A 23,878-nucleotide genomic window follows, 5' to 3' on the forward strand; every position below is an offset into this window, starting at 1 on the left:
TCATCCCCATACTTTTATTTATTTTATTTATTTTGCTCCTTTGCACCCCAGTATCTCTACTTGCACACTCATCTTCTGCATATCTATCACTCCAGTGTTTAATTGCTATATTGTAAATATTTTGCCACTATGGCCTATTTATTGCCTCACCTCCCTTATCCTTCCTCATTTGCACACTCTGTATATAGAGTATAGAGCTTTTTCTATTGTATTATTGACTGTATGTTTGTTTATTCCATGTATTACTCTGTGTTGTTGTTTGTGTCCCACTGCTTTGCTTTATCTTGGCCAGGTCGCAGTTGTAAATGAGAACTTGTTCTCAACTAGCCTACCTGGTTAAATGTGTAGGGGACAGGAGTGAGTGAGAGAGAGAAAGATGAGATAAAGCAGCGGGATTGTCATTGAAGGGGAAACTGCTTTTCACACACTGGGTGAAGAAGTAGGCCAAGCAACAATTATATTCATAGCACAGCAATTAACTACAGGACAATGGAGTAGCCACTCAGACAGCTGTGGCTGACGCTGGGTAACCAAATTAAATCAAAATAAATGACATGGCTGATGTAGAGTTTTTCTCCTGCAGGGATGTAGGACTGGAAATGTAACAGAGGGATTGGAGGGGAGTGAAGCATCTGATTGCAACAAGGTAATGACTGATTAAATAAGGGATTTGCAAGCACTGTCTGGGTCAGTAGTTATAAAACACCAGTGGATGTGACAATGAGCTATAAATAGAATGAGATATGAGAGGGACAGATTATCTAGGTTTTCATCCAATTGGTGACAGATTTTCATGCGAATAGTTAAAAAAAATCTGCATAAAACAATATGTGCATTTTCCCACCAAATATGTGTTTCCTTCAAATTGACTTGTTGCGGATAAGGCTGTGCGTGATGACGTAGTGCACATAAAATAACTTTTTCAATTAAATTGCTATGTACCATATAATAAATTGAAGTTTCACAACATTTTTGCGTTAGTTTATTAGGTACACCCATATATTACCGTGTCGGATCCCCCTTTGCCTCCAGAACAGCCTGCATTCTTTGGGGAATGGAAACGTTGCTCAAGTGATATCAAGGGACCTAATGTGTGCCAGGAAAACATTCCCTACATCATTACCCCATCGCCACCAGCCTGTACCGTTGACCAGTTAGAATGGGGCCAGGGACTCATGCTGCATACGCCAAGTCTTGACGCAAAAGGAACTGGGATTCGTCGGACCAGCCAATACATTTTTTGTCACATTTAAACTCAGCAGAAAATGAAACAGCCCTTTTCCAGGACCCTGTCTTTCAAAGATAATTCGTAAAAATCCAAATAACTTCACAGGTCTTCATTAATGAACATGCACCTATGGAACCGTCGTTAAGACACAAGCAACTTACAGACGGAAGGCAATTAAGGTTAGAGTAATGAAAACTTAGGACACTAAAGAGGCCTTTCTACTGACTCTGAAAAACCAAAACCAAAACCAAAACCAAAAGAAAGATGCCAGGGTCCCTGCTCAGCTGCGTGAACGTGCCTTAGGCATGCTGCAAGGAGGCATGAGGACTGCAGATGTGGCCAGGGCAATAAATTGCAATGTCCGTACTGTGAGACGCATAAGACAGCGCTACAGGGAGACAGAACGGACAGCTGATTGTCCTCGCAGTGGCAGACCACGTGTGATAACACCTGCACAGGATCGGTACATCTGAACATCACACCTGTGGGACAGGTACAGGATGGCAACAACAACTGCCCGAGTTACACCAGGAACGCACAATCCCTCCATCAGGACTCAGACTGTCCGTAATAGGCTGAGAGATGCTGGACTGAGGGCTTGTAGGCCTGTTGTAAGGCAGGTCCTCACCAGACATCACCGGCAGCAACATCACCTATGAGCACAAACCCACCGTCTCTGGACCAGACAGGACTGGCAAAAAGTGCTCTTCACTGATGAGTCGCGGTTTTGTCTCACCAAGGGTGATGGTCGGATTTGCGTTTTTCCATCAAAGGAATGAGCGTTACACCACCAGCCATACTGCTCGTTCTGTGCGTGATTTCCTGAAAGACAGGAATGTCAGTGTTCTGCCATGGCCAGCGAAGAGCCCAGATCTCAATCCCATTGAGCACGTCTGGGACCTGTTGGATCAGAGGGTGAGGGCTAGGGCCATTCCCCCCCAAAAATGTCCGGGAACTTGCAGGTGCCTTGATGGAAGAGTGGGGTAACATCTCACAGCAAGAACTGGCAAATCTGGTGGAGTCCATGAGGAGGAGGTCCACTGCAGTACTTAGTACCACACCAACTGCATTGACTGTTACTTTTGATTTTAGCCCCCCCCCCCTTTGTTCAGGGACACATTATTCAATTTCTGTTAGTCACGTCTGTGGAACTTGTTCAGTTTATGTCTCAGTTGTTGAATCTTATGTCCATACAAATATTTACACATCAAATCAAAGTTTATTTGTCACGTGCGCCGAATAGAACAGGTGTAGACCTCACAGTGAAATGCTTACTTACAGGCTCTAACCAATAGTGCAAAAGGGTATGAATGTATAGTTAAAGTGACTGCATATGTGATAAACAGAGAGTAGCAGCAGAGTAAAAGAGGGGTTGGGGGGGGGGCATACAATGCAAATAGTCCGGGTAGCCATTTGATTACCTGTTCAGGAGTCTTATGGCTTGGGGGTAAAAGCTGTTGAGAAGCCTTTTTGTCCTAGACTTGGCACCCCGGTACCGCTTGCCATGCGGTAGTAGAGAGAACCGTCTATGACTGGGGTGGCTGGGATCTTTGACAATTTTTAGGGCCTTCCTCTGACACTGCCTGGTGTAAAGGTCCTGAATGGCAGGCAGCTTAGCCCCAGTGATGTACTGGGCCGTACGCACTACCCTCTGTAGTGCCTTGCGGTCGGGGGCCGAGCAATTGCCATACCAGGCAGTGATGCAACCAGTCAGGTTGCATGCTCTCGATGTTGCAGCTGTAGAACCTTTTGAGGATCTGAGGACCCATGCCAAATCTTTTCAGTTACCTGAGGGGGATTAGGCTTTGTCGTGCCTTCTTCACGATTGTCTTGGTGTGTTTGGACCATTCTAGTTTATGCTCCACTACAGCTCACTCGATCAGAATGGGGGCGTACTCAGTCCTCCTTTTCCTGTAGTCCACAATTATCTCCTTAGTCTTGGTTACGTTGAGGGATAGGTTGTTATTCTGGCAGCACCCAGCCAGGTCTCTGACCTCCTCCTATAGGCTGTCTCGTCGTTGTCTGTGATCAGGCCTACCACTGTTGTGTCTGCAAACTTAATGATGGTGTTGGAGTCGTGCCTGGCCATGCAGTCGTGGGTGAACAGGGAGTACAGGAGGGGACTGAGCACGCACCCCTGGGGGGCTACAGTGTTGAGGATCAGCGTGGCAGATGTGTTGCTACCTACCCTCACCACCTGGGGGCGGCCCTTCAGGAAGTCCTGGATCCAGTTGCAGAGGGAGGTGTTTAGTCCCAGGATCCTTAGCTTAGTGATGAGCTTTGAGGGTACTATGGTGTTGAACGCTGAGCTGTAGTCAATGAATAGCATTCTCACATAAGTGTTCCTTATTTCTTGTAAGCTTCCGGGTTAGAGTCCCGCACCTTGAGAGCGGCAGCTCTGCCCTTTAGCTCAGTGTGAGTGTTGCCTGTAATCCATGGCTTCTGGTTGGGGTATGTACTAGAGGTCGACCGATTAATCGGAATGACCGATTAATTAGGGCCGATTTCAAGTTTTCATAACAATCGGAAATCGGTATTTTTGGGCGCCGATTTCCGATTATTTTTTTATTTTACATTACATTTTGTATTTTTTTTTATACCTTTTATTTAACTTTTATTTAACTAGTCAGTTAAGAACACATTCTTATTTTCAATGACTGCCTAGGAACTGTGGGTTAACTGCCTTGTTCAGGGGCAGAATGACAGATTTTCACCTTGTCAGCTCAGGGGTTCCAATCTTGCAACCGCACAGTTAACTAGTCCAATGCTCTAACCATTGCACTCCACGAGTAGCCTGCCTGTTACGCGAATGTAGTAGAAGCCAAGGTAAATTGCTAGCTAGCATTAAACTTATCTTATAAAAAACAATCAATCATAATCACTAGTTATAACTACTGATCCAGTTTAGCAGGCAACATTAACCAGGTGAAATTGTGTCGTTTCTCTTGCGTTCATTGCACGCAGAGTCAAAGTATATGCAACAGTTTGGGCTGCCTGGCTCATTGCGAACTAATTTGCCAGAATTTTACGGAATTATGACATACATTGAAGGTTGTGCAATGTAACAAGCATATTTAGACTTAGGGATGCCACCCATTAGATAAAATACCGAACGGTTCCGTATTTCACTGAAATAATAAACGTTTTGTTTTCAAAATGATAGTTTCCGGATTCGACCATATTAATGACCAAAGGCTCGTATTTCTGTGTGTTATTATGTTATAATTAAGTCTGATTTGATAGAGCAGTCTGACTGAGCAGCAGCAGGCACGTAATCATTCATTCAAACAGCACTTTCGTGCGTTTTGCCAGCAGCTCTTCGCAAGCACAGCGCTGTTTATGACTTCAAGCCTATCAGCCTAATGGCTGGTGTAATCAATGTGAAATGGCTAGCTAGTTAGCTGGGTGTGAGCACTGAGGGAACTGTATGAACTTGGCCAGATGATTCTGCATCTTTGTTGCATTCTTCACATATGATTTGGCACAGTATTTGCAAATGTACACAGCTTTTCCTTCTACATTAGCTGCAGTGAAATGTCTCCACACATCAGATAGTGCCCGAGGCATTTTCCTGTAAAGATTAGAAGAAAAAAATACAAAAATAAATACAATTCCATGTACAGATAAATAATTAAGCAGTTAGATTAAACAACTCTTTTGTAAAATACATGTTTTAAAATTAAATTGTTAACAAGTTAGAAATGATTTAAACACTTTGCTGTAGGATACTATTTACTACTAAAAATCATGTACTGTATGTCATATAAAATACAGTATATTCACCTCACCCAGTATTGTAGTCAAAACTTACCAGAAAGCATGTAGTCCTTGGCTCAGACAGTGTAGTAGTGTGGGCTCAATAGCATCTCATTAGTGTGCAAGATCTTGAGAATCAGCTGTACATGTGATGGAAGAAACACTTACATAAAACCATTGCCAGAAACTTTAACAGAACGCTCAAATCAATTCAATCCAACTTCAGTAGATGGAATAATGTCCTAGTTGCTTTAATCTGCAGAATATTTGTCTAAATTAATATATTGCCAAAGCTAAGTTTCTGTAGTTCAGTGCTTTCCATGGTGCCCCCTTCTGGCTATTGGGATCAAATTCATAGTGCTGTTTCTAAATGTATATGGCAAGGTAAACAATCATGGATAAAATTAACACATTTACAAAGAGGGAAATACGTAGGAGGCCTATCCGTACCAAATTTTTATTGTATTTCCAGGCACTAGCATTTCGCCCCATCCTAAATTGGTTTAGACATGGTTCTTCTCACTCTGGCTGAGTATAGAGAGAAAGATGATGTCTCCTATTGCCCAGGAAGAGGTGGTCTTCACTGATATATCCCTTAAACAATGTAAACTACGCTTTGGTCCTATTATTGTTCACACAATTTCTATTTGGCACAGAATTTTAAAACAATGTAACTTGGAATCAAAATGGCATGCCCATAATCAATATTTCACAATAATATTTACAATTTAGATCAGCTATCCTGGCCTATGGATTCCCTTGGGAAACCCAACTACCAAACCATCCAATGATGGACTTATAAATAAATGATCTGGGCTCCTGAATAACTGATCTCTATAATATATAAACAAGTTTTGGAAAGATCCTATTCTGAGCTAGCCAATAAAAAAGTATGGTCCACAGATCTAATTGAATCTGAACAACCCTTTAACTGGATCAGAATATGGAAAAATATGACATTGGCACACCGTAATCCGAACCATCAATTTATACATTTTAAGTTTGTTCACAGACTGTATTTAACACCAAGGAAACATTTTATGATGAAATTGGCCCCAACTGTTCACTGTGTCCCCTACATTAGGTACAGTAGGCACATTCCTTCATATGATGTGGGAGTGCTCTGCAGTTAAATGCTTCTGGGGCAATGTTCCAACATTTATTTAGAAATGCATTCATTTAAATACTCAATGCTTTGCATCTGTTATATTTAGGGGTGACCCAATTAAGTAAACTGCTTGATTGTTTGCTCGATAGGCTGTTGGTCAACCAAGATTTCTTTAGTTGAGCAAACACAAAAAAATTTTCAAATAAAATAAAGTCATGGCGTACCTGTCTGATTTGCGCCTGTCTGAGTGGACTGATCCATTGTGGAGGCTGTGGGGATGGTACAGTCCATCAGTCTAAGACGTGCTACTGAAATTGTATATGTGTCACGTCTAATCAAGGTGGGTGGAATCAGGCGCAGAGAGCAGATAGCGATATAAAGTTTATTCTCCGGTGAACAAAACAAACACGGTCAACCCAAACACACACAGGGTGAAATGATCCAACACAGGATAACAGACTAACCGGAGAATAAGAAACACAATAACACCGACAGACGAAAATGAATGACAAAATAAACAATCCCGCACAAAACAAGGGTGGGACAACCTACATTATATACAGACACTAATTAACTAAACAACACACAGGTGAAACCAATCAGACAAAACCAACAGATACACGAAAGGGGATCGGTAGTGGCTAGTAGGACGGTGACGACGACCGCCGAGCACCGCCTGAACGGGCAGGAGAGCCAACCTCGGCGGAAGTCGTGACAATATGGTTATACTATGTAGGAACACAAATAAAAATAATATTATTTTTTAACAAATGCGCTTTCTCCTGCGTTGGATAGTGGTTGCTTTTGGCGGTTCTGAAACACGTCAGTGCGCTGTTGAATTGGCGCCTTTTCCTAGACCATGTTGCGATGTGCATAATAGCAAAGTTAACCAGCATATTGGTGTTGAGAACAATGCGGCGGAGGCAGCAGAAGAGTTAAGAGACCAGAAAACAGCCCTTGCCTTATTAATTGTTTTAGAAAAGTGAGGAGAGCGGAAACTCCAACTTAATTAGGTCAATAATCAATAGCCTAACTGTTAAATGTGCCTGGCTTTATAAATCACAAAAAATATATATATCTACAGAAATAAGACAGATTTTGCTTCTGTTGCCTGTTTGAGTTTGTTTTATAGCCTACTGATTCTGTGAGCACCAAGCCTCACGCAAGCACATGTCAGATAAACAATTTCACAAATGTGACTGTTTTTAATCTTTGCTATGCTCTTATAAAGGCTTTACACTTTTTTTGTTAGAACAGCCTCTCTGGTATTATTTATAATTAATTTAGTGTTTACACTGTTCCAAATTGTCAGAAAAATTATGTTTATAATAATAATAATCATAATAAACCTCCCTTTTCCTTGATCTCCTGCTTATTGTTATTATTACTATTATGATCATCATTATAATAAAAAGTAATGTAATTATCATTAGTAGGCATAGTATAGCACGCTTGTATAACCACCATAAAGCTGTAGCCCTAAGAGCGCATCCTGTTTAGTCTTAATACCGTAACTTACTTAGGCCAGTATTTCAATACTTATATAGGCTACTGTATCAATCAATAATTTATTTGTTCATGTTATCACATAGCATATGAGTCATTCATGATTTGAAATGCAATCAAGCATTTTAGTTAGAAAATAAAATAACAAAGCGACCATTGAATAGGCCTAATTAGCATAAACAATAAATAGGCCTAAACCGTTCATTCCTTCACGAATGAATGCGACTGTTTTTAGTCTTTGCTGTAATAAAAGCTTAAAATGTTATAAAAAAATCTTGTACGCATAGAATTTATTTTGTGTTTTTACATTGTTCCAACCAGTCAGAAAAATTATAACCTATTGTAATCTAACAGCACCTGTTTGGCACACATAATATGCGTGCAGTGCTTCCTCCTTACCTTTTTCTTGATCTCCAGTATTTAAATTTATTCCACACGTCTGACTTCCCCTTTACCTCCTGAGCAACCAGTAAACATTCCCCCGTTTCGAGTTTATTTGTCACGTCCTCTGCATCTGTTTTACTGTCACGTGTGTTACTGTGTTCAGAGTTTGTTATAACCCGTTTATTGATGTGATTATGATATGCTAAACGTCAGGCCCTATTGGTCACGTGCATGCCATGCATACATGTGTCACGTAAAGAGAGCAAGGGTTGAGAGAATACGGAATGTTTTTCCTAAACAAATTAGGGATTTCGGTTACATAACTTTTCAGTCAGAAATGGCTGTAATTATGTTGCAGCTTCAGCAACACGGACAGCTTGATACACACTGTTGTTCTGTGGTTGTCCTGTGGTGTTCGTTGCAGCAGTAAGGAGAGAGAAACAATGGATGCTAGTCACACAGTCACTCACTGTCTTTTTTTAACACAGCGCAGGAAGTCTGAGGCAGGCCTGGCACAATCAGATCAATTGCGGTCAGACTCCCTCTAGTCATTTGTGTCTTAATTATTTAATAACAAAGTTTGCTTAAAGCATCAGACAAGCTTATTGCATATAGTTGATTTGATTAAAATAAATAGGATGTGTCAATAAATGAAAAAATACACATTTAAAAATTTTGATTGGTCAAAGAAAGGAAGATTCTTGGTTGACCAAAATGTTTTTTATTCAGGGACAGCCCTAATTATGTTACTTAGCGATGATAGCCCCTTAAATCTCTTAATCAATCAGAGAAGATTACTGCTGGCAGGCAGCACTGCAACAAACATTTTTTTTGCCCTAAGATGGCAACAAGCTCACACTCTCCCATTTAACCAGTGGATACAGTTACTATTAGAAGTTATAGCATTATAATTATCGTCAGCGAGAATGGGAGGCATGGTTTCCGAGTGGGGAGGGAGGATGCAGGCAGGTGGATAGGGCTGGATAGGGCTGATGGTTTCACACTTATTCTGCCAACTACTTTATCATTTAACTGTTGTGGATGCTGACACACACACACACACACACAGCACAGCATGTAGGGGAAATGTTTGTAATGATTTGTCCCTGTGCGTCCGAGATGCTGGCAGGGCTGGAACAGCATCACTGGTTGGAATGGTTTCAGCCATTTGGCTGGTGAGCAGGACGTGGGAGCATGGCTAAGTTGCAGGAATGAGCCAGCCTGGTTTCCCTTGTCGACCCTGATTAGTGCTTTGACATCAATTTGTGTCACATCTGCTCCCGCTCTTCCCCCCCTGGCACTTGAGGGTGCCAGGCTGCCCTGCATCACGCACTCCTATCATCCATTACGCACACCTGCTTTCCCTCGTCACGCACATCAGCGTTATTGGACTCACCTGGACTCACTCATCACTTGTTTATTTCCTCCCCTATATTTGTCAGTTCCCTGCTCTGTTCCCGACTGCTGCATAGATTGTTTTTTGTCTTTGTTTTCTTGTATGCTGACGCTGTTCCTGTCTCGTTCCTTGTCCGTTCTTTATTAAATGTTTTACTCCCCGTACCTGCTTTGTTTCTCCAGCGTCAACTCATGTGACAATTTGCACTGTACTGACCACGGATCTATTTCAATATGGTAAGGTAAAGAGAGAGACAAGATTCGCACAGTCATTGGATGACATGTTGTTACACTCAAGTGGCTTGATTGGCTCACACCCTTTAACAAGTTGGAGACCTGTAATTTTTCAAAAGGAAACATACAAGGTAGAACTATAGGTGAAATATAATATATACTGTAGGTCACATAAAGTCAGTGTCATGTTTTTATCCCAAAGTCTCCTCTCCCGTGGCACACACCTCATCATAGACACAGTGACTAATATTTTGTGGCTCAGTCAACCATCTATAAAATGAATCTATCTGGGCCCCTGTTTGTGATGCGTCAAAGCCACAGTTTGTACACAGTATCCTGGAGCTGTCACAACGCACTGATGCCCCTGGGGCCTTGGAGTCTGAAAACTGAAAGCCATCAAGACAATGCTACAGACTAACAATCAGCTCCTTGTCATTGTACTGCAGTGGCGGTCAGTGCTGTTTATGATGAGGGAGGACACATATTTATTTTTCCATGTGCATGGCCTTATTTCTGTTACAGCATATTGGATGACTGTCATTCATATTCCATCCACCCAGTTCAATGTAACAGCAATAGGTTTAGGCTACTACATGATACTCAAGTTTTCCCTGTACCCATCATGATGTTCTTACAACCTAGCCTGTGAATTAAAGTTTACAACGTAGGTTCATACAAGTCGAGAGAAATATTTGAGGTGACAGACAGTGACACATTCAATACCGCCTTCCACACTCTTGCCTGCATCTAGCTTATCTAGGGTGTAATCATTAGTCCAACAGTTGCAAACAAGAGTTTCTATTGGACAAATTCAGGTATGTTTATCCCGGTTTCGTTTGCTTCCGTTTAAGAAACATTTTTTAACAGAATCGGCGGAATGAATACACCCATGATCACGCGTAAACACCATGTTGTATTCCTTCTCGCCTCTATGTACTCTCCTCCTCTCACCTTTTCCCTTCCTTTGTAGACTTCAATGTACAACACATCAGCTGTATGTGACCAGGTGAAAAAAACTTTCCAAGCCAAACCATGTCATAACCGCTACACACAGCCTACATCGTTGTCCCCATATTAGCTAAAGTAACATCCTAGTCAACATAGCTAATAGAACTAATGTGTAAGTAAACCTGCTACAATCATGTAGTAATGTTAGTGTTTAGTCAGTAAGCAGTTACACCGGTGGGCCATGGTGGCAATAAATTAATAAAACCAAAAGCTTACCTTGACTTGGAACAGTTCTAGTGTTGTGTTGGATAGTCATAGCCAGCTAGCTAACATAGAATCCCTCTGTTTGAGCCGGGTGTTTGAGTAGCTAAACTAGCCAGCTGCATTTGCTAGCTAAGTAAGTGAAACTGGAAGAAAATGACAATCTCTCGCTCTCTCTTGCTTCTCCTTCATTTTTAAAATAAATTAATTTGTTGAAAACTGTTAAACTATTGTCTTTCCCTCTCAACTCTCTCTCAACTAATCACCACATGTTATGCACTGCAGTGCTAGCTAGCTGTAGCTTATGCTTTCAGTACTACATTCATTCTCTGATCCTTTGATTGGGTGGACAACATGTGGGTTCATGCTGCAAGAGCTCTAATAGGTTGGAGGACGTCCTCCGGAAGTTGTCATAATTACTGTGAAAGTCTATGGAAGGGGTTGAGAACCACGAGCCTACTAGGTTTTGTATTGAAGTCAATGTACCCAGAGGAGGACGGAAGCTAGCTGTCCTCCGGCTACACCATGGTGCTACCCTACAGAGTGCTGTTGAGGCTACTGGAGACCTTCTGTCACGCTTTGATCTTAGAGAGCCTTTTATTCTCTAATTTGTTTAGGTCGGGGTGTGACTAGGGTGGGTACTCAAGTTTTTGTATTTCTATGTTGGCCTGGTATGGTTCTCAATCAGAGGCAGCTGTCTATTGTTGTCTCTGATTGGGGATCATATTTAGGCAGCCTTTTCCCACTGGGGTTTTGTGGGATCTTGTTTTCTGGTTAGTTGCCAGTGAGCACGCCATTAGCTTCACGTTTAGTTTTGGAGTTTCATAAATTAAACATGTGGAACGCTATGCACGCTGCGCCTTGGTCCGAGTATGATTACCACGACGATTGTGACACCTTCATTGCAAAACAGTGTGTTTGAATCAATTATTTGGTCAAATGTGAATATATTTAGTATAGTTTTATCTAAAAAGGATCACTTTTATTTTTTATGAAGTTCACTGAGGAGGATGGTCCTCCCCTTCCTCCTCTGAGGAGCCTCCACTGATGTACTGTATTTATAGTCCTCTTGGAGAATCCATTTAGACATTGTCCTTGTTATACGAAAGGCTTTTTTTAGCAGTCTAGCTGGAGATATATTTCTTTAAGAATAACAGATTTTTTTAAAGAATAACACCGGGATGCTGGCCTTCTAGGCAGAGTTCCTCTGTCCAGTGTCTGTGTTCTTTTGCCCATCTTAATCTTTTATTTTTATTGGCCAGTCTGAGGTATGTATTTTTCTTTGTAACTCTGCTTAGAAGGCCAGCATCCCGGAGTCGCCTCTTCACTGTTGACATTGAGACTGGTGTTTTGCCGGTACTATTTAATGAAGCTGCCAGTTGAGGACTTGTGAGGCGTCTGTTTCTCAAACTAGACACTCTAATGTACTTGTCCTCTTGCCGAGTTGTGCACTGGGGCCTCCCACTCCTCTTTCTATTCTGATTAGAGCCAGTTTGTGCTGTTCTGTGAAGGGAGTAATACACAGCCTTGTACGAGACCTTCAGTTTCTTGGCAAATTCTCGCATGGAATAGCCTTAATTTCTCAGAACAAGAATAGACTGATGAGTTTCAGAAGAAAGTGATTTGTTTCTGGCCATTTTGAGCTTGAGTGAGTGATGGTTGCTGATAATGGGCCTCTGTACACCTATGTAGATATTCCATAAATAATCAGCGGTTTCCAGCTAAAATAGTAATTTACAACATTAACAATCTACACTGTATTTCTGATCAATTTGATGTTACTTTAATGGACAAAAAATGTGCTTTTGTTTCAAAAACAAGGACATTTCTAAGTGACCCCTAACTTTTGAACGGTTGTGTATGTATGAATCACCTAACCCCCTTCTCCTCACCCAAAGCAGCACTGAGGGAATATGTGTGTCCTTGTCTGTATTCTAATTCACCTTGTCTCTCTGTGTATTAGGAACAGAGCCTTGGAGGAGACTCAGGCGGAAGGCCACAGGGGAGGATGCAGAGAGGGTAAAGCAGCGGCAGACAGCAGCCCATTGAGTGAAGTTGAAGAGGCGGTGGATGAGCATCAGCGGCGCCTGGCCCTGGCCTGTCCGCCTGTGGTGACATACGGGACATACCGTGGCCAGAGGGACAAACGCAGAATAAGGCGGAGGCACCAGGTGCAGGTGGAATCTCCCAATTCAGGTGTAGAGGGCAGCACCTTGGGTGCGGTGACACACTCCACTTTAGAACTCGCCATTCCAAAACAAAGTGACATTCAGACTGTATCGACAAATCAGATTGGAGCTACAACTTCAGAAACCAATCAGAGAGGAGCTTGGACTTCGGAAACAGACTCTGTTTTGTGTCCAACTGGACCTGAGTCTAGTCACATTCCACTAACAACACAGACAGCAGAAAGGGCTGTGAGTCAAAGTGCCTTCCCTTCATCTGGAGAGACAACCCTGGCTACTGTAGGAGGCCAGGCCAAGGATTCTCTCTCTGGGGTTGGCTCCTTCACATGCTCCCCTCCCGCACCCACAGAGGACTCTGCTGATGCCAGGACTAGTACAGCACTCAGTGAGACCCACAGTGGAGAGCTGAGCCCACGGGATAAAATTACTCATGCAGAGATGGCCAGCGAGGATACGAACAGGGACACAGATGGGGACAGAGACACAGGGCTAAGTGAGCAGATAGAAACCGTATCTGCACACTGTTTTCAGACTGGGTCACCTTCATTTGCTGCTGCATGGCCAGGCGCCGCGGGGACGGCGCAGCACACACATCTGCCTGCCACTGTTTCCGATGGTGATGGAGGCCAGCTGGCTCCGCATCCCATTTCACCGTCTGCCTCGCTTTTATCAGCAACCGAAAGCCAGGGACCCATTCCAGCAACTAGGCACTCAGATTCTGGGGATGCTCTGGCTACAGGCCCTGGTGCTGGACTGCACTGCTTTGAGTCAGGGAAGGAGGAGGGGGACGTTGGTCCTCCAGAAAATCTGTTTGAGGAGGCCCTTCATTTGGAGTCTAAAATTATGGTGAATAACATTCTGAAGAATGCTCTAGCGGCCCTGGAGAGAGTCGAATCCTCTGAGTTGGAGGAGGGTGAAGTGCTCCAGAAGGCCAGTGAGGAGAATTACCTGGTCCTACCCGTAGGCAGAGTGGAGGAGGAGGACGTGGATCGGTCCTTCGAGACGGATAAGCTGGTGGAGGTAGAGCCTTCAGAGAGTGGGGATGCCGTCCCGGCAGAACAGACTCTCTCATTAAACCCCAACCCTCTATCGGAGGGCCCCAGGTCCACCCCCTCCTCAGGGTACGAGTCTATCGCAGGCTCGGACACTGACATCAGGAGTAGCCCTGGGCCGGCCTGTGAGAGCAGTGCCCCCACCATCGGTGTCTCAGACCACAGGCAGGGAGAACACTGTGCCGAGGGGACCAAAGGCACTGGTCTTCACCTACTGGTCAAAGGTCAATGGCTAATGGATGCTAATGCTAATGAGCAAACGCGAGGGGAAGAGGATTCCCAGCCAAATGATCCTATTGAATCTGAATACAGTGGTAATAAGCACCAGAAAGATGTGTTTCCTCTCTTGGGCGGTGGAGTGTCCTTCGAGAAACCAGGTCTCTATGGTGATAACGGAGATATTATTCAAATAATGAGAGCGGGTCTTGAGTATGAGTCTGTCTCAGGGATAACTAATGAAAACAAAGATCAAGTGCTCTGCACTTCAGGGGACAATAGTTGTAACGAGGTGCTAGGCGTTAAAGAAACACTGGTAGGAGACGGCGCAGTCCACGTAGCCAAAGATGATATCGAAAGCAATAGACATAGTCCTCAACAAGACAGTAATGCTCAATATGGTCATGCTTCTGTGTCCAATAACTCGGAAAGTGCCAATAAGCTCAAAAGCACTCTGAATGACAATACTTACCTGAGAACCCAAACAGCATTCCCTGAGCCTGATCTGCTTAGGAAAAGTTCCAAATATGAAGCTCAGGGTAATTCTGAGGCAAACCTCATGTCAGCCAGACCAAAACACACCCCAAACTCACTAGAACCATCTCAAGTCAGACATGCTATAAGTCAGAAGCCTGATGCCTGTATAATGCTTTGTGATGAAGGCCAAGAGAGCGGCCCTGAAATATCATTGAAAGTTGGGCTGAATGGGCTGAATGACATCCCGGTCAGTGGGGATCAAAGCTTTGTACTGGATGAGACTTACTTAGCCTCTGTGTTCTCAGAGGGCTCTGACTCTGGGGGTGAAGAAGATGAGGCCCACTGCAGAACAACAGGCACCATCAGCACGGACCCCTCTTTCTCAAGGAGACTCCCCAAGGACCTGAGCACCTCAGAGGGCCTTGTGTCTAATTCAGCTACTGACTCCAGTAATGAGGACAGGCCACAGTTGAGTTCGGTGAGCGCGTATCGATGCAACATCTCTCTGCAGCAGCAGAGTCAGGACTACGAGACACCGGGACACAGTGGTGCAGGTTCAGCCGCTGCAGTTATGGCAGGGTTTCACCAGGACCTGGGCAGCAGGCTAGCTGGGCTCCATGCTACAGGAGGCCGGAGAGCCCCAGGCCTGGAACCTCTCCTCCCCCTCCTCCCTGTCCCCCATCTTGCCTTCCATGACATGGAGGCAAGTGGTTTCTCCATCATTGATGAGGAGGAGGAGACGGATGCGGTGTTCGTCAATGACACAGGCCCCATGCTGAGCCCCACGGTACGGCGGGCCAAGGCCTACCCCTTCTCCCTGTCTCCCATCGTGGAGGAGGACAGTCTTCGCAGCGAGGCAGAGGGGAGCCTGTCGCAGGAGGACAGGGGCCTCATGGTGCCCCCGGCCACAGAGGAGCTGAGGAGTCTGAGCGGAGGTGTAGGGATGGAGCAGCTAGCCTCATCCTCCTCTTTGTCCATCCTGTCCCTGCTGCAGTCGGTCAGCGAGCGCCTGCAGTCCAGCGGCTACTCCGACACAGACGCAGACTCAGAGGAGCCCTCCACCCCTCCTCTACGGCGCCCCCTATGGGAGTTCTTCAACAGGGGTCAGGGGAAGGATAAGGAGGGGGATGGCCAGGGAATGGATGGAGACCAAAGCAGCAAGCAGGAGGGCCCACTTCCTGTTGATTTATTCACTATGGGACCTCGAGATGGGGATCCAATGAAGGACGTGAAGAATCTTTCCACCACTTGGATTACAATCCAAAAACCTGCAGATTCACCAATGTATCAGTATTTGAAATCAGTGCATCCAGTGTTGCTAGAGCCTGATGATGACAACAGTAAACATCATGCCAAACTCATTCCGCGCCTCAGTGATAACAACGGTCCATCAACAGCAACTGACATGGTAAATTCAACAGCATCTGACATTTGTATTCAATAATATTATATAAAGAAATGGTTATGCACCCTGACATTTAGAACTAATATATGTTAATATTTGACCCCTGTTGATGTCATTTCAGGGGGGAAATTGGAGTTATGGGAAGGTCATCCCAAGGCCTACACTGGTGAGATCACATGTATTACATGAGCCCTCTACTTTCTCACTGTCGTGCTAATTTCTGATCTCATCTTAATGACTGTCTTAACGTTTTAGGCAGTCTGCCTCCTAATCGCCGTGCTGCTGAATAGATTGGAGATGCCAGACCGCCTTTGAGCTGGACAGAACATTTCTCTTTCATTAGTTAATGATACCTCAGCCTGCAGAAAGTAGTGCAGCAACTCATCTTTTCAGTTTAATCTCTTCCTAAAGCCTGTCATAACGGAAGATGAGATTGTGATGATGCAACGGGCTATTTATTGTTGTTGAAAGCTATCATCTGCTATCAGGGGCTGTAGTTTGTCAGAATCTGTTCAGAGGAGTGCGGGTCTCTTCTATAGCACTCTAATGACGAGTGGAAACCACCTACAGTGCTAGTCTGCAGCCTTGAGAGCTGAATGCAACAGTGAGTCAGGAACTTGGATTACAATCATATTAATATTCCTGTGGTCAGCACTGTATATGTAAATCAGGAATGGGTTTTGTCCAACAAACAACTTGTATGCGGTTTTACATACAGTAGATTATGAAGTTTATAGGCTCACAACACAGGCAGTGAACAAAGCACTGAGTGCCAGAGGTTTTGTCTACATTGTTGTTTCACTCAATCACTAATGGAATTGCTTTGCAGCCGCACAACCACGGTTTTCTGTTCTGTTAGCCGCGTTGGAAAAGTATTTGTTATCGAGGAGGAAACAAAGGGAGCAAGGCAAAGCAGCAAAACTATCAAGACTGGGAATTAAAGCAGGCAGACACTTGTAGCCTGGTAGGAGTGAAAAAAATGAAAATACACAGAGTGTTAATTATAGAAGAGACTTTGTTCTATAATGACTGCTTGGGGCATCTTTTGGGCTGGTTAGGGGACTAACGACACTCTTTCCTTCCTCCTTGGCCCCCCTTCCTCTCTCCCTTTCTGTCATCAGAAATGTGCTCGGGGCCTCAGGAGTAGTCACTCAACACTAATGTTCCCACACATTTCTTGGGGTACTGAGCAAAGTTCAGGTTTTCTGAGTGCAAACTTGGACGTTGTGAAAATTCTGTGCAAATTCCGGCACCCGTTTACTGTGAACGCTGAGGCTGTACACACTTGAAATTCCAGTTTTAACATTGGCAAAGTAGGCAACTGTGGCTATTTGATCATAATCTAAGCCTACCAGAGTGGGCTACCATTAAAAAAACTATGTATAAAAAACATCCCATAAAATTTGAACATGGAAATAGCAGTTCTATTATTCAGCCTACAGTAGCAACCAATGTGTGGTGTTCAATGTAGGCCTACATTCAATTGGTATTTTTTTCCACTTGTCCTTAAGACAATGAGGTGACTGAAAATGTTGTTGTATTGTGTTTGATGAAAGAAACCACTTTACAAAATAAAATTCATTATTATTCTCATATCATTATTATTATAACAGAGAATCAGACAAAAATGTATGCTACCCTCTGCTGTCTCAAAATACAGCACTGCCCCTTTTAAATTCATAAAAAAAGCTCTTTACTTGACACATTTTTCAAAGATGGCTAGAAATGTGCACGTTTTGTGCTCATGTAGGAAGCAACCACTCCCCCATTGATGACCAGAAATTATCTATAATTGCGCTAATAACTAACTAGCAAAAAATATGAACAAATATGCACACATATGCACACAGGGCTACATGCAGCTCTCGCTTTGATCTCAAAACAAGCACATCTACTCGCGACCATTTGTGCCTTTAATGCAATAGAATCCTACTCCGATGCGTTCGGCAAAATCTCTTGCATAGTTAGTTTTGATTCCCTGACCTGTCAATGTTTTTAATTTGCTATTTTTTGATTGTGAATTCTATGGTTTTTACTAGATTAATTTTTCATGTAATTTTTTGTAATTTTTTGTAATTTTTCATGCTGTATGTCTGTAATTGTGTAATGACTTGGTGCTGCCTATCTTGGCTAGAACGCTCTTGAAATTAGATTTTAAATCTCAATGAGCCCTTCCTGGTTGAATAAAGGTTAAATACTAAGGTTCGATTGATATTAGTAAAATATGTCTAGTGAGATCTATCACTTTTCACCATCAGATTAGCAACTTTTCTGTTCACACTGGCCATGGATGTGATGTGGCCAAAGCCACATTCCTGCTTCATGTATGAGTGCAGCTATTATCATACGGTAAATACCATAGTATATAGACAAACAAAATAAAGATACTGTAGCAATTCAAACCAGGGGTAGGAACCGGTTCAGGGAACAGAACCGAAAACCAGAAAATAACAAAAAAAATTGAGGAACAGAATTAGAACCTGGAACAGTTCGGGAACAGAACCATTAGTTTAAAAGCATGGAAACCGGTTAATAATGTTATTTTAAGTTTCAGCATTTTTTCCCAGTCCCACAAAAATTGCAACAAAGCGCCTATGCAAAGCCCTCACTCTGTCACTTAGAAACTTATTCCAGTGTCTGCCTGACAGCTGAAAATCTTTGCCAGTGTGTGTAGGCTACCTGCCCCCCCCCCCCCCCCCCCTCCTGAAGCATAGGCTATTGTAGCCTACTAACTTTACAAGCATGATTCAAAAATTAGGGAGAGATTTTTTATTAGAGAGGAATGGATAAACTTTTTCATTGCTAGTTAAGGATACTGGAGTTATCACGTTGTATTAATTAATTATATATTCTGGTGCCGCTTTGCACATAAAAACTTGTTAGCCATCTAGCAAGCTCTGGTCCAACGTTAAGCCAAGTTCAAAAACATTCAAAGTTCCATCATAGAAGCCGCTCCTCTGTAGGTATAATTCTGTGAGCCTCCTCCAAGCTGCCTCCTCCACCTTCTCTCGCTCTTTCCCCACCTGACAAAATTTCAATTGAATCTCGCGCCCTACACTTGTCTGTCCAATGCATGTAAACAACTATAGCTTGACCGCCTCCAAAGCAAGCAGCTATATCCTACACTGATTGGTGAAGTCATTTAATGTCGAACTAAATGTAAAAAGGAACAGAAAGGAACTATATAAACCATAACTTTTTCAGTTCAGAACATTATTTTGCTGATCGGAACAGCGGAACAGAAGAAAAAAAGTAATTTTTCTGTTCAGAACTAAACAATTGGAAAATAATTTTGGTTCCAACCCCTGATTGTGGGAGACATCTATTCAAGAGGGATTTGAATCTATATCTGTATCTTTACACGACACAAGTATCTCTCCTGGAACTAGTTTTTGTCGTCAAAGTAGTGTAGTGTAAAGAGGCCCAAAGTCTTGCATAGTTTTTGTTTCGGTATGTTGCATTGAAAGTGGCTAATATTACATCAATTCAATCCCAATTCCCAAAGTATAGGGAAACATTGATAGTGTTAACTAACAGGGAAGCCTCTAAGTTGAGTGAAGTTCAATCTTGTGCTTCTTTACACAGCTGCAATGTAGCTCAGCACCCGGCTCCATGCTGGAAACCCTTCCCCTCAGGCTTTTAAAACTTGACTGTGTTCATTTACACCCAGCGTTCTGTAATAATATAATTCTAAAAACAACACCCAACCACCACAGTTCAGCTGTCACACAAATATGATCTAACTTTGAAAAACTTTGATATTTAATTATTGTATGGTTCCCCTGTTTTGAGTCAATAAATCAAATTCAGTTTAAAGACAATTTGCTGAGGTTGACTGTCAGACTGTATCCATTTGACAATATACAGTGCCTTGCGAAAGTATTCGGCCCCCTTGAACTTTGCGACCTTTTTCCACATTTCAGGCTTCAAACATAAAGATATAAAACTGTATTTTTTTGTGAAGAATCAACAACAAGTGGGACACAATCATGAAGTGGAACGACATTTATTGGATATTTCAAACTTTTTTAACAAATCAAAAACTGAAAAATTGGGCGTGCAAAATTATTCAGACCCTTTACTTTCAGTGCAGCAAACTCTCTCCAGAAGTTCAGTGAGGATCTCTGAATGATCCAATGTTGACCTAAATGACTAATGATGATAAATACAATCCACCTGTGTGTAATCAAGTCTCCGTATAAATGCACCTGCACTGTGATAGTCTCAGAGGTCCGTTAAAAGCGCAGAGAGCATCATGAAGAACAAGGAACACACCAGGCAGGTCCGAGATACTGTTGTGAAGAAGTTTAAAGCCGGATTTGGATACAAAAAGATTTCCCAAGCTTTAAACATCCCAAGGAGCACTGTGCAAGCGATAATATTGAAATGGAAGGAGTATCAGACCACTGCAAATCTACCAAGACCTGGCCATCCCTCTAAACTTTCAGCTCATACAAGGAGAAGACTGATCAGAGATGCAGCCAAGAGGCCCATGATCACTCTGGATGAACTGCAGAGATCTACAGCTGAGGTGGGAGACTCTGTCCATAGGACAACAATCAGTTGTATATTGCACAAATCTGTGGCAAGAAGAAAGCCATTTCTTAAAGATATCCATAAAAAGTGTTGTTTAAAGTTTGCCACAAGCCACCTGAGAGACACACCAAACATGTGGAAGTAGGTGCTCTGGTCAGATGAAACCAAAATTTAACTTTTTGGCAACAATGCAAAACGTTATGTTTGGCGTAAAAGCAACACAGCTCATCACCCTGAACACACCATCCCCACTGTCAAACATGGTGGTGGCAGCATCATGGTTTGGGCCTGCTTTTCTTCAGCAGGGACAGGGAAGATGGTTAAAATTGATGGGAAGATGGATGGAGCCAAATACAGGACCATTCTGGAAGAAAACCTGATGGAGTCTGCAAAAGACCTGAGACTGGGACGGAGATTTGTCTTCCAACAAGACAATGATCCAAAACATAAAGCAAAATCTACAATGGAATGGTTCAAAAATAAACATATCCAGGTGTTAGAATGGCCAAGTCAAAGTCCAGACCTGAATCCAATCGAGAATCTGTGGAAAGAACTGAAAACTGCTGTTCACAAATGCTCTCCATCCAACCTCATTGAGCTCGAGCTGTTTTGCATGGAGGAATGGGAAAAAATGTCAGTCTCTCGATGTGCAAAACTGATAGAGACATACCCCAAGCGACTTACAGCTGTAATCACAGCAAAAGGTGGCGCTACAAAGTATTAACTTAAGGGGGCTGAATAATTTTGCACGCCCAATTTTTCAGTTTTTGATTTGTTAGAAAAGTTTGAAATATCCAATAAATGTCGTTCCACTTCATGATTGTGTCCCACTTGTTGTTGATTCTTCACATAAAAATACAGTTTTATATCTTTATGTTTGAAGCCTGAAATGTGGCAAAAGGTCGCAAAGTTCAAGGGGGCCGAATACTTTCGCAAGGCACTGTATTTAGCCCTGATGTTGCTCTATGTTTTCTAATGACTTACTCTGTTTCTCCAGATGAACATCTACGATGGTGTGACGTTCTCTGGGGAGATGTGGGAGATCCACAGAGACCAGGAGGATTCTGGGATGGTGTTTCCGCAGGGTGCCTCAGTGCGAGTCCTGGGAGGATGGTAAGAGGATCTTTAGAGCTAATGAATTTATTTTAAGGTTGCTTACTCCTTAAACATGCTCTTTATGAGGTTGTATATCAGTCTTTGAATGACCAACACTCTGGGCTTCTAGAAGTGGTTCTGTCGGACCAAGGCCTAGAGTTTGTTGAAGCAGGTAGTTGAAAATCTGTCAAACTTATATTAAGTCAACTGTAAAATAGCCCACTTGGGTCAGAATGAGCCATCCTTTCTGTAGTGTCATCCTCTGCTTTGGACTTATACCCATGTCTCTTTGCCTTCCTGCCTTGCTCTTGCACTCTCATGGAAGAAGGGCCTTATTATCACTGAACATAAGACTTTTAACTTATGTCAGAACAGAACATCTTGTTTGAATCGGAATTGATTCCTCTGAGACCCCATAATGTTCCTTCCAACTGTGTTGGGGGGGTTAATCTACTGGGCTGGCAGTGACAGACAGTAATTGGGTAACTCATCGCTGGTTGCTCCCATTAAAAAGGCCTGTCAGCTAAACCACACAAACACTGTCATCACTGGGAATCAAGGCCTTGTCCAAATTTGAGTTCTTGAGTTTTTTCCTTGGCGTCATCAGTAGTTGTTGGTTTAAAGGTGAATGGGGATGTTATGAGCATTTTAAATTCTCAAAATAAGTATTATCATGTATTCAATCAATCAGCAGAATAAACAACATTGGCCAAATGACAAATACTTTGTCAGCGCAAGTCCATATCACATGATCATCTTTACATCCTTATCAATAACATACGGTACATTCATAGTACATGCACAGAGCTATGAAGCAACAATTGATGCTACGCTAATTGATTCCACCATTACAAGTAAAACAAAAAACTGATGAATTAGAAAATGAACCCCAAATAAAACCCACCCCATCACACAGCTCCCATCTGAGTGACCCTTTTGATTGAACTCCTCATAGCAAGAGATCTTACACTAACAGCTGCATTTGAAAACATTGTTAAGGTTCTTACATTGGCACCATGAGAACGAGCAGTGGGCATTGCGGATACTTACATGTTTGGAGGGCCAAACTATGGATAGATGGAAGTCAATACTATTCCTAAAGAATCTCTCATACATCAATGTACTATCAGCTTCATATCATATTTCTACTGCAGTTCGAAGAATATGGTTATTTTATCTATATTTCATGATGAAAAAGCAAAAAAGGTTTAATATATACTATACATAAGTTTAGTTGTTCATATTCATATAATGCTGCACTGGGTTTAACTAATGCACATGACAGTAAGTCTTTGTGCCTCTCTGCCAGGGGCAAAGCAGGTTCACGTACAGAAGAGCTTGGTAGCTGTGTGGCTATGCTGTAACACTGCTCTCATATGGAATGGATGCAGAACGAGAAACGTTCAGTCTTGCGAACATGTTCTGGCGCTGTGTGCTTTTTGTCAAATGACTTAAGCAAGGGCAGGCTTGCTCGACTCTGCGCGGAAATGCTAGCGACGGTTTGGTGCCTTACGCAATATCTCATGCTTTATGGATGGACCCACCTTCCATTTGTGTACTAGTGTGTTGGCTCAGCCCCCCGTTCAGAGCCCTAGACCTGTTGTATTATTTACACCAAACCAGCCTTTCCAAGCAAAAAATGGGAAAAGCAAAGCAGCTTTCCAACAATTTGTGTAGGAGCTCTCTCCCCGTCGACCAGATGGGAGGAGAGAAAGGAAGCGATTCACGTTGTAGCTGCATTGTTGTATTTGTGTGCATTCTGCTCCGTCCAATTCTCAGGTTAACCGACCGACTTGGGTCCTATTGTTCCCTCTACGGTCCACAGAGGAACAAATATAACTCTAGCAACTCTATTGTTCCCCAAGATAGTTTTGATTTGCAGTACAAGGGCTACTTTACAGGTTGACTTATTTAAGTTTGACAGATTTTCTAGTACATGACTCAACAAACTCCTAGGCAGTGGTCTGACAGAACCACTTCTGGACTAGAGGTCGACCGATTATGATTTTTCAACGCCGATACCGATTATTGCAGGGCCATTAAAGCCGATACCGATTAATCGGCCGATTTTTATTTATTTATTTGTAATAA

The 23,878-nt window shown here is 42.8% G+C and overlaps 1 protein-coding gene across 2 annotated transcripts in view; it reads left to right on the plus strand.

Annotated features, from left to right (window-relative positions):
- Positions 1-23,878, plus strand: part of LOC109872599 (uncharacterized) — an 83,797-nt gene that overhangs the window by 30,539 nt on the left and 29,380 nt on the right. For both annotated transcript variants that reach the window (XM_020463892.2, XM_031807721.1), the window contains exons 4-6: positions 12,784-16,159; positions 16,278-16,322; positions 21,690-21,805. In XM_020463892.2, coding sequence (XP_020319481.1) covers positions 12,784-16,159; positions 16,278-16,322; positions 21,690-21,805 — 3,537 coding nt within the window. The remainder of the gene's footprint in view (positions 1-12,783; positions 16,160-16,277; positions 16,323-21,689; positions 21,806-23,878) is intronic.

The sequence above is a fragment of the Oncorhynchus kisutch genome, linkage group LG28 (genome assembly GCF_002021735.2).
Source record: "Oncorhynchus kisutch isolate 150728-3 linkage group LG28, Okis_V2, whole genome shotgun sequence".
Classification (NCBI taxonomy): domain Eukaryota; kingdom Metazoa; phylum Chordata; class Actinopteri; order Salmoniformes; family Salmonidae; genus Oncorhynchus; species Oncorhynchus kisutch.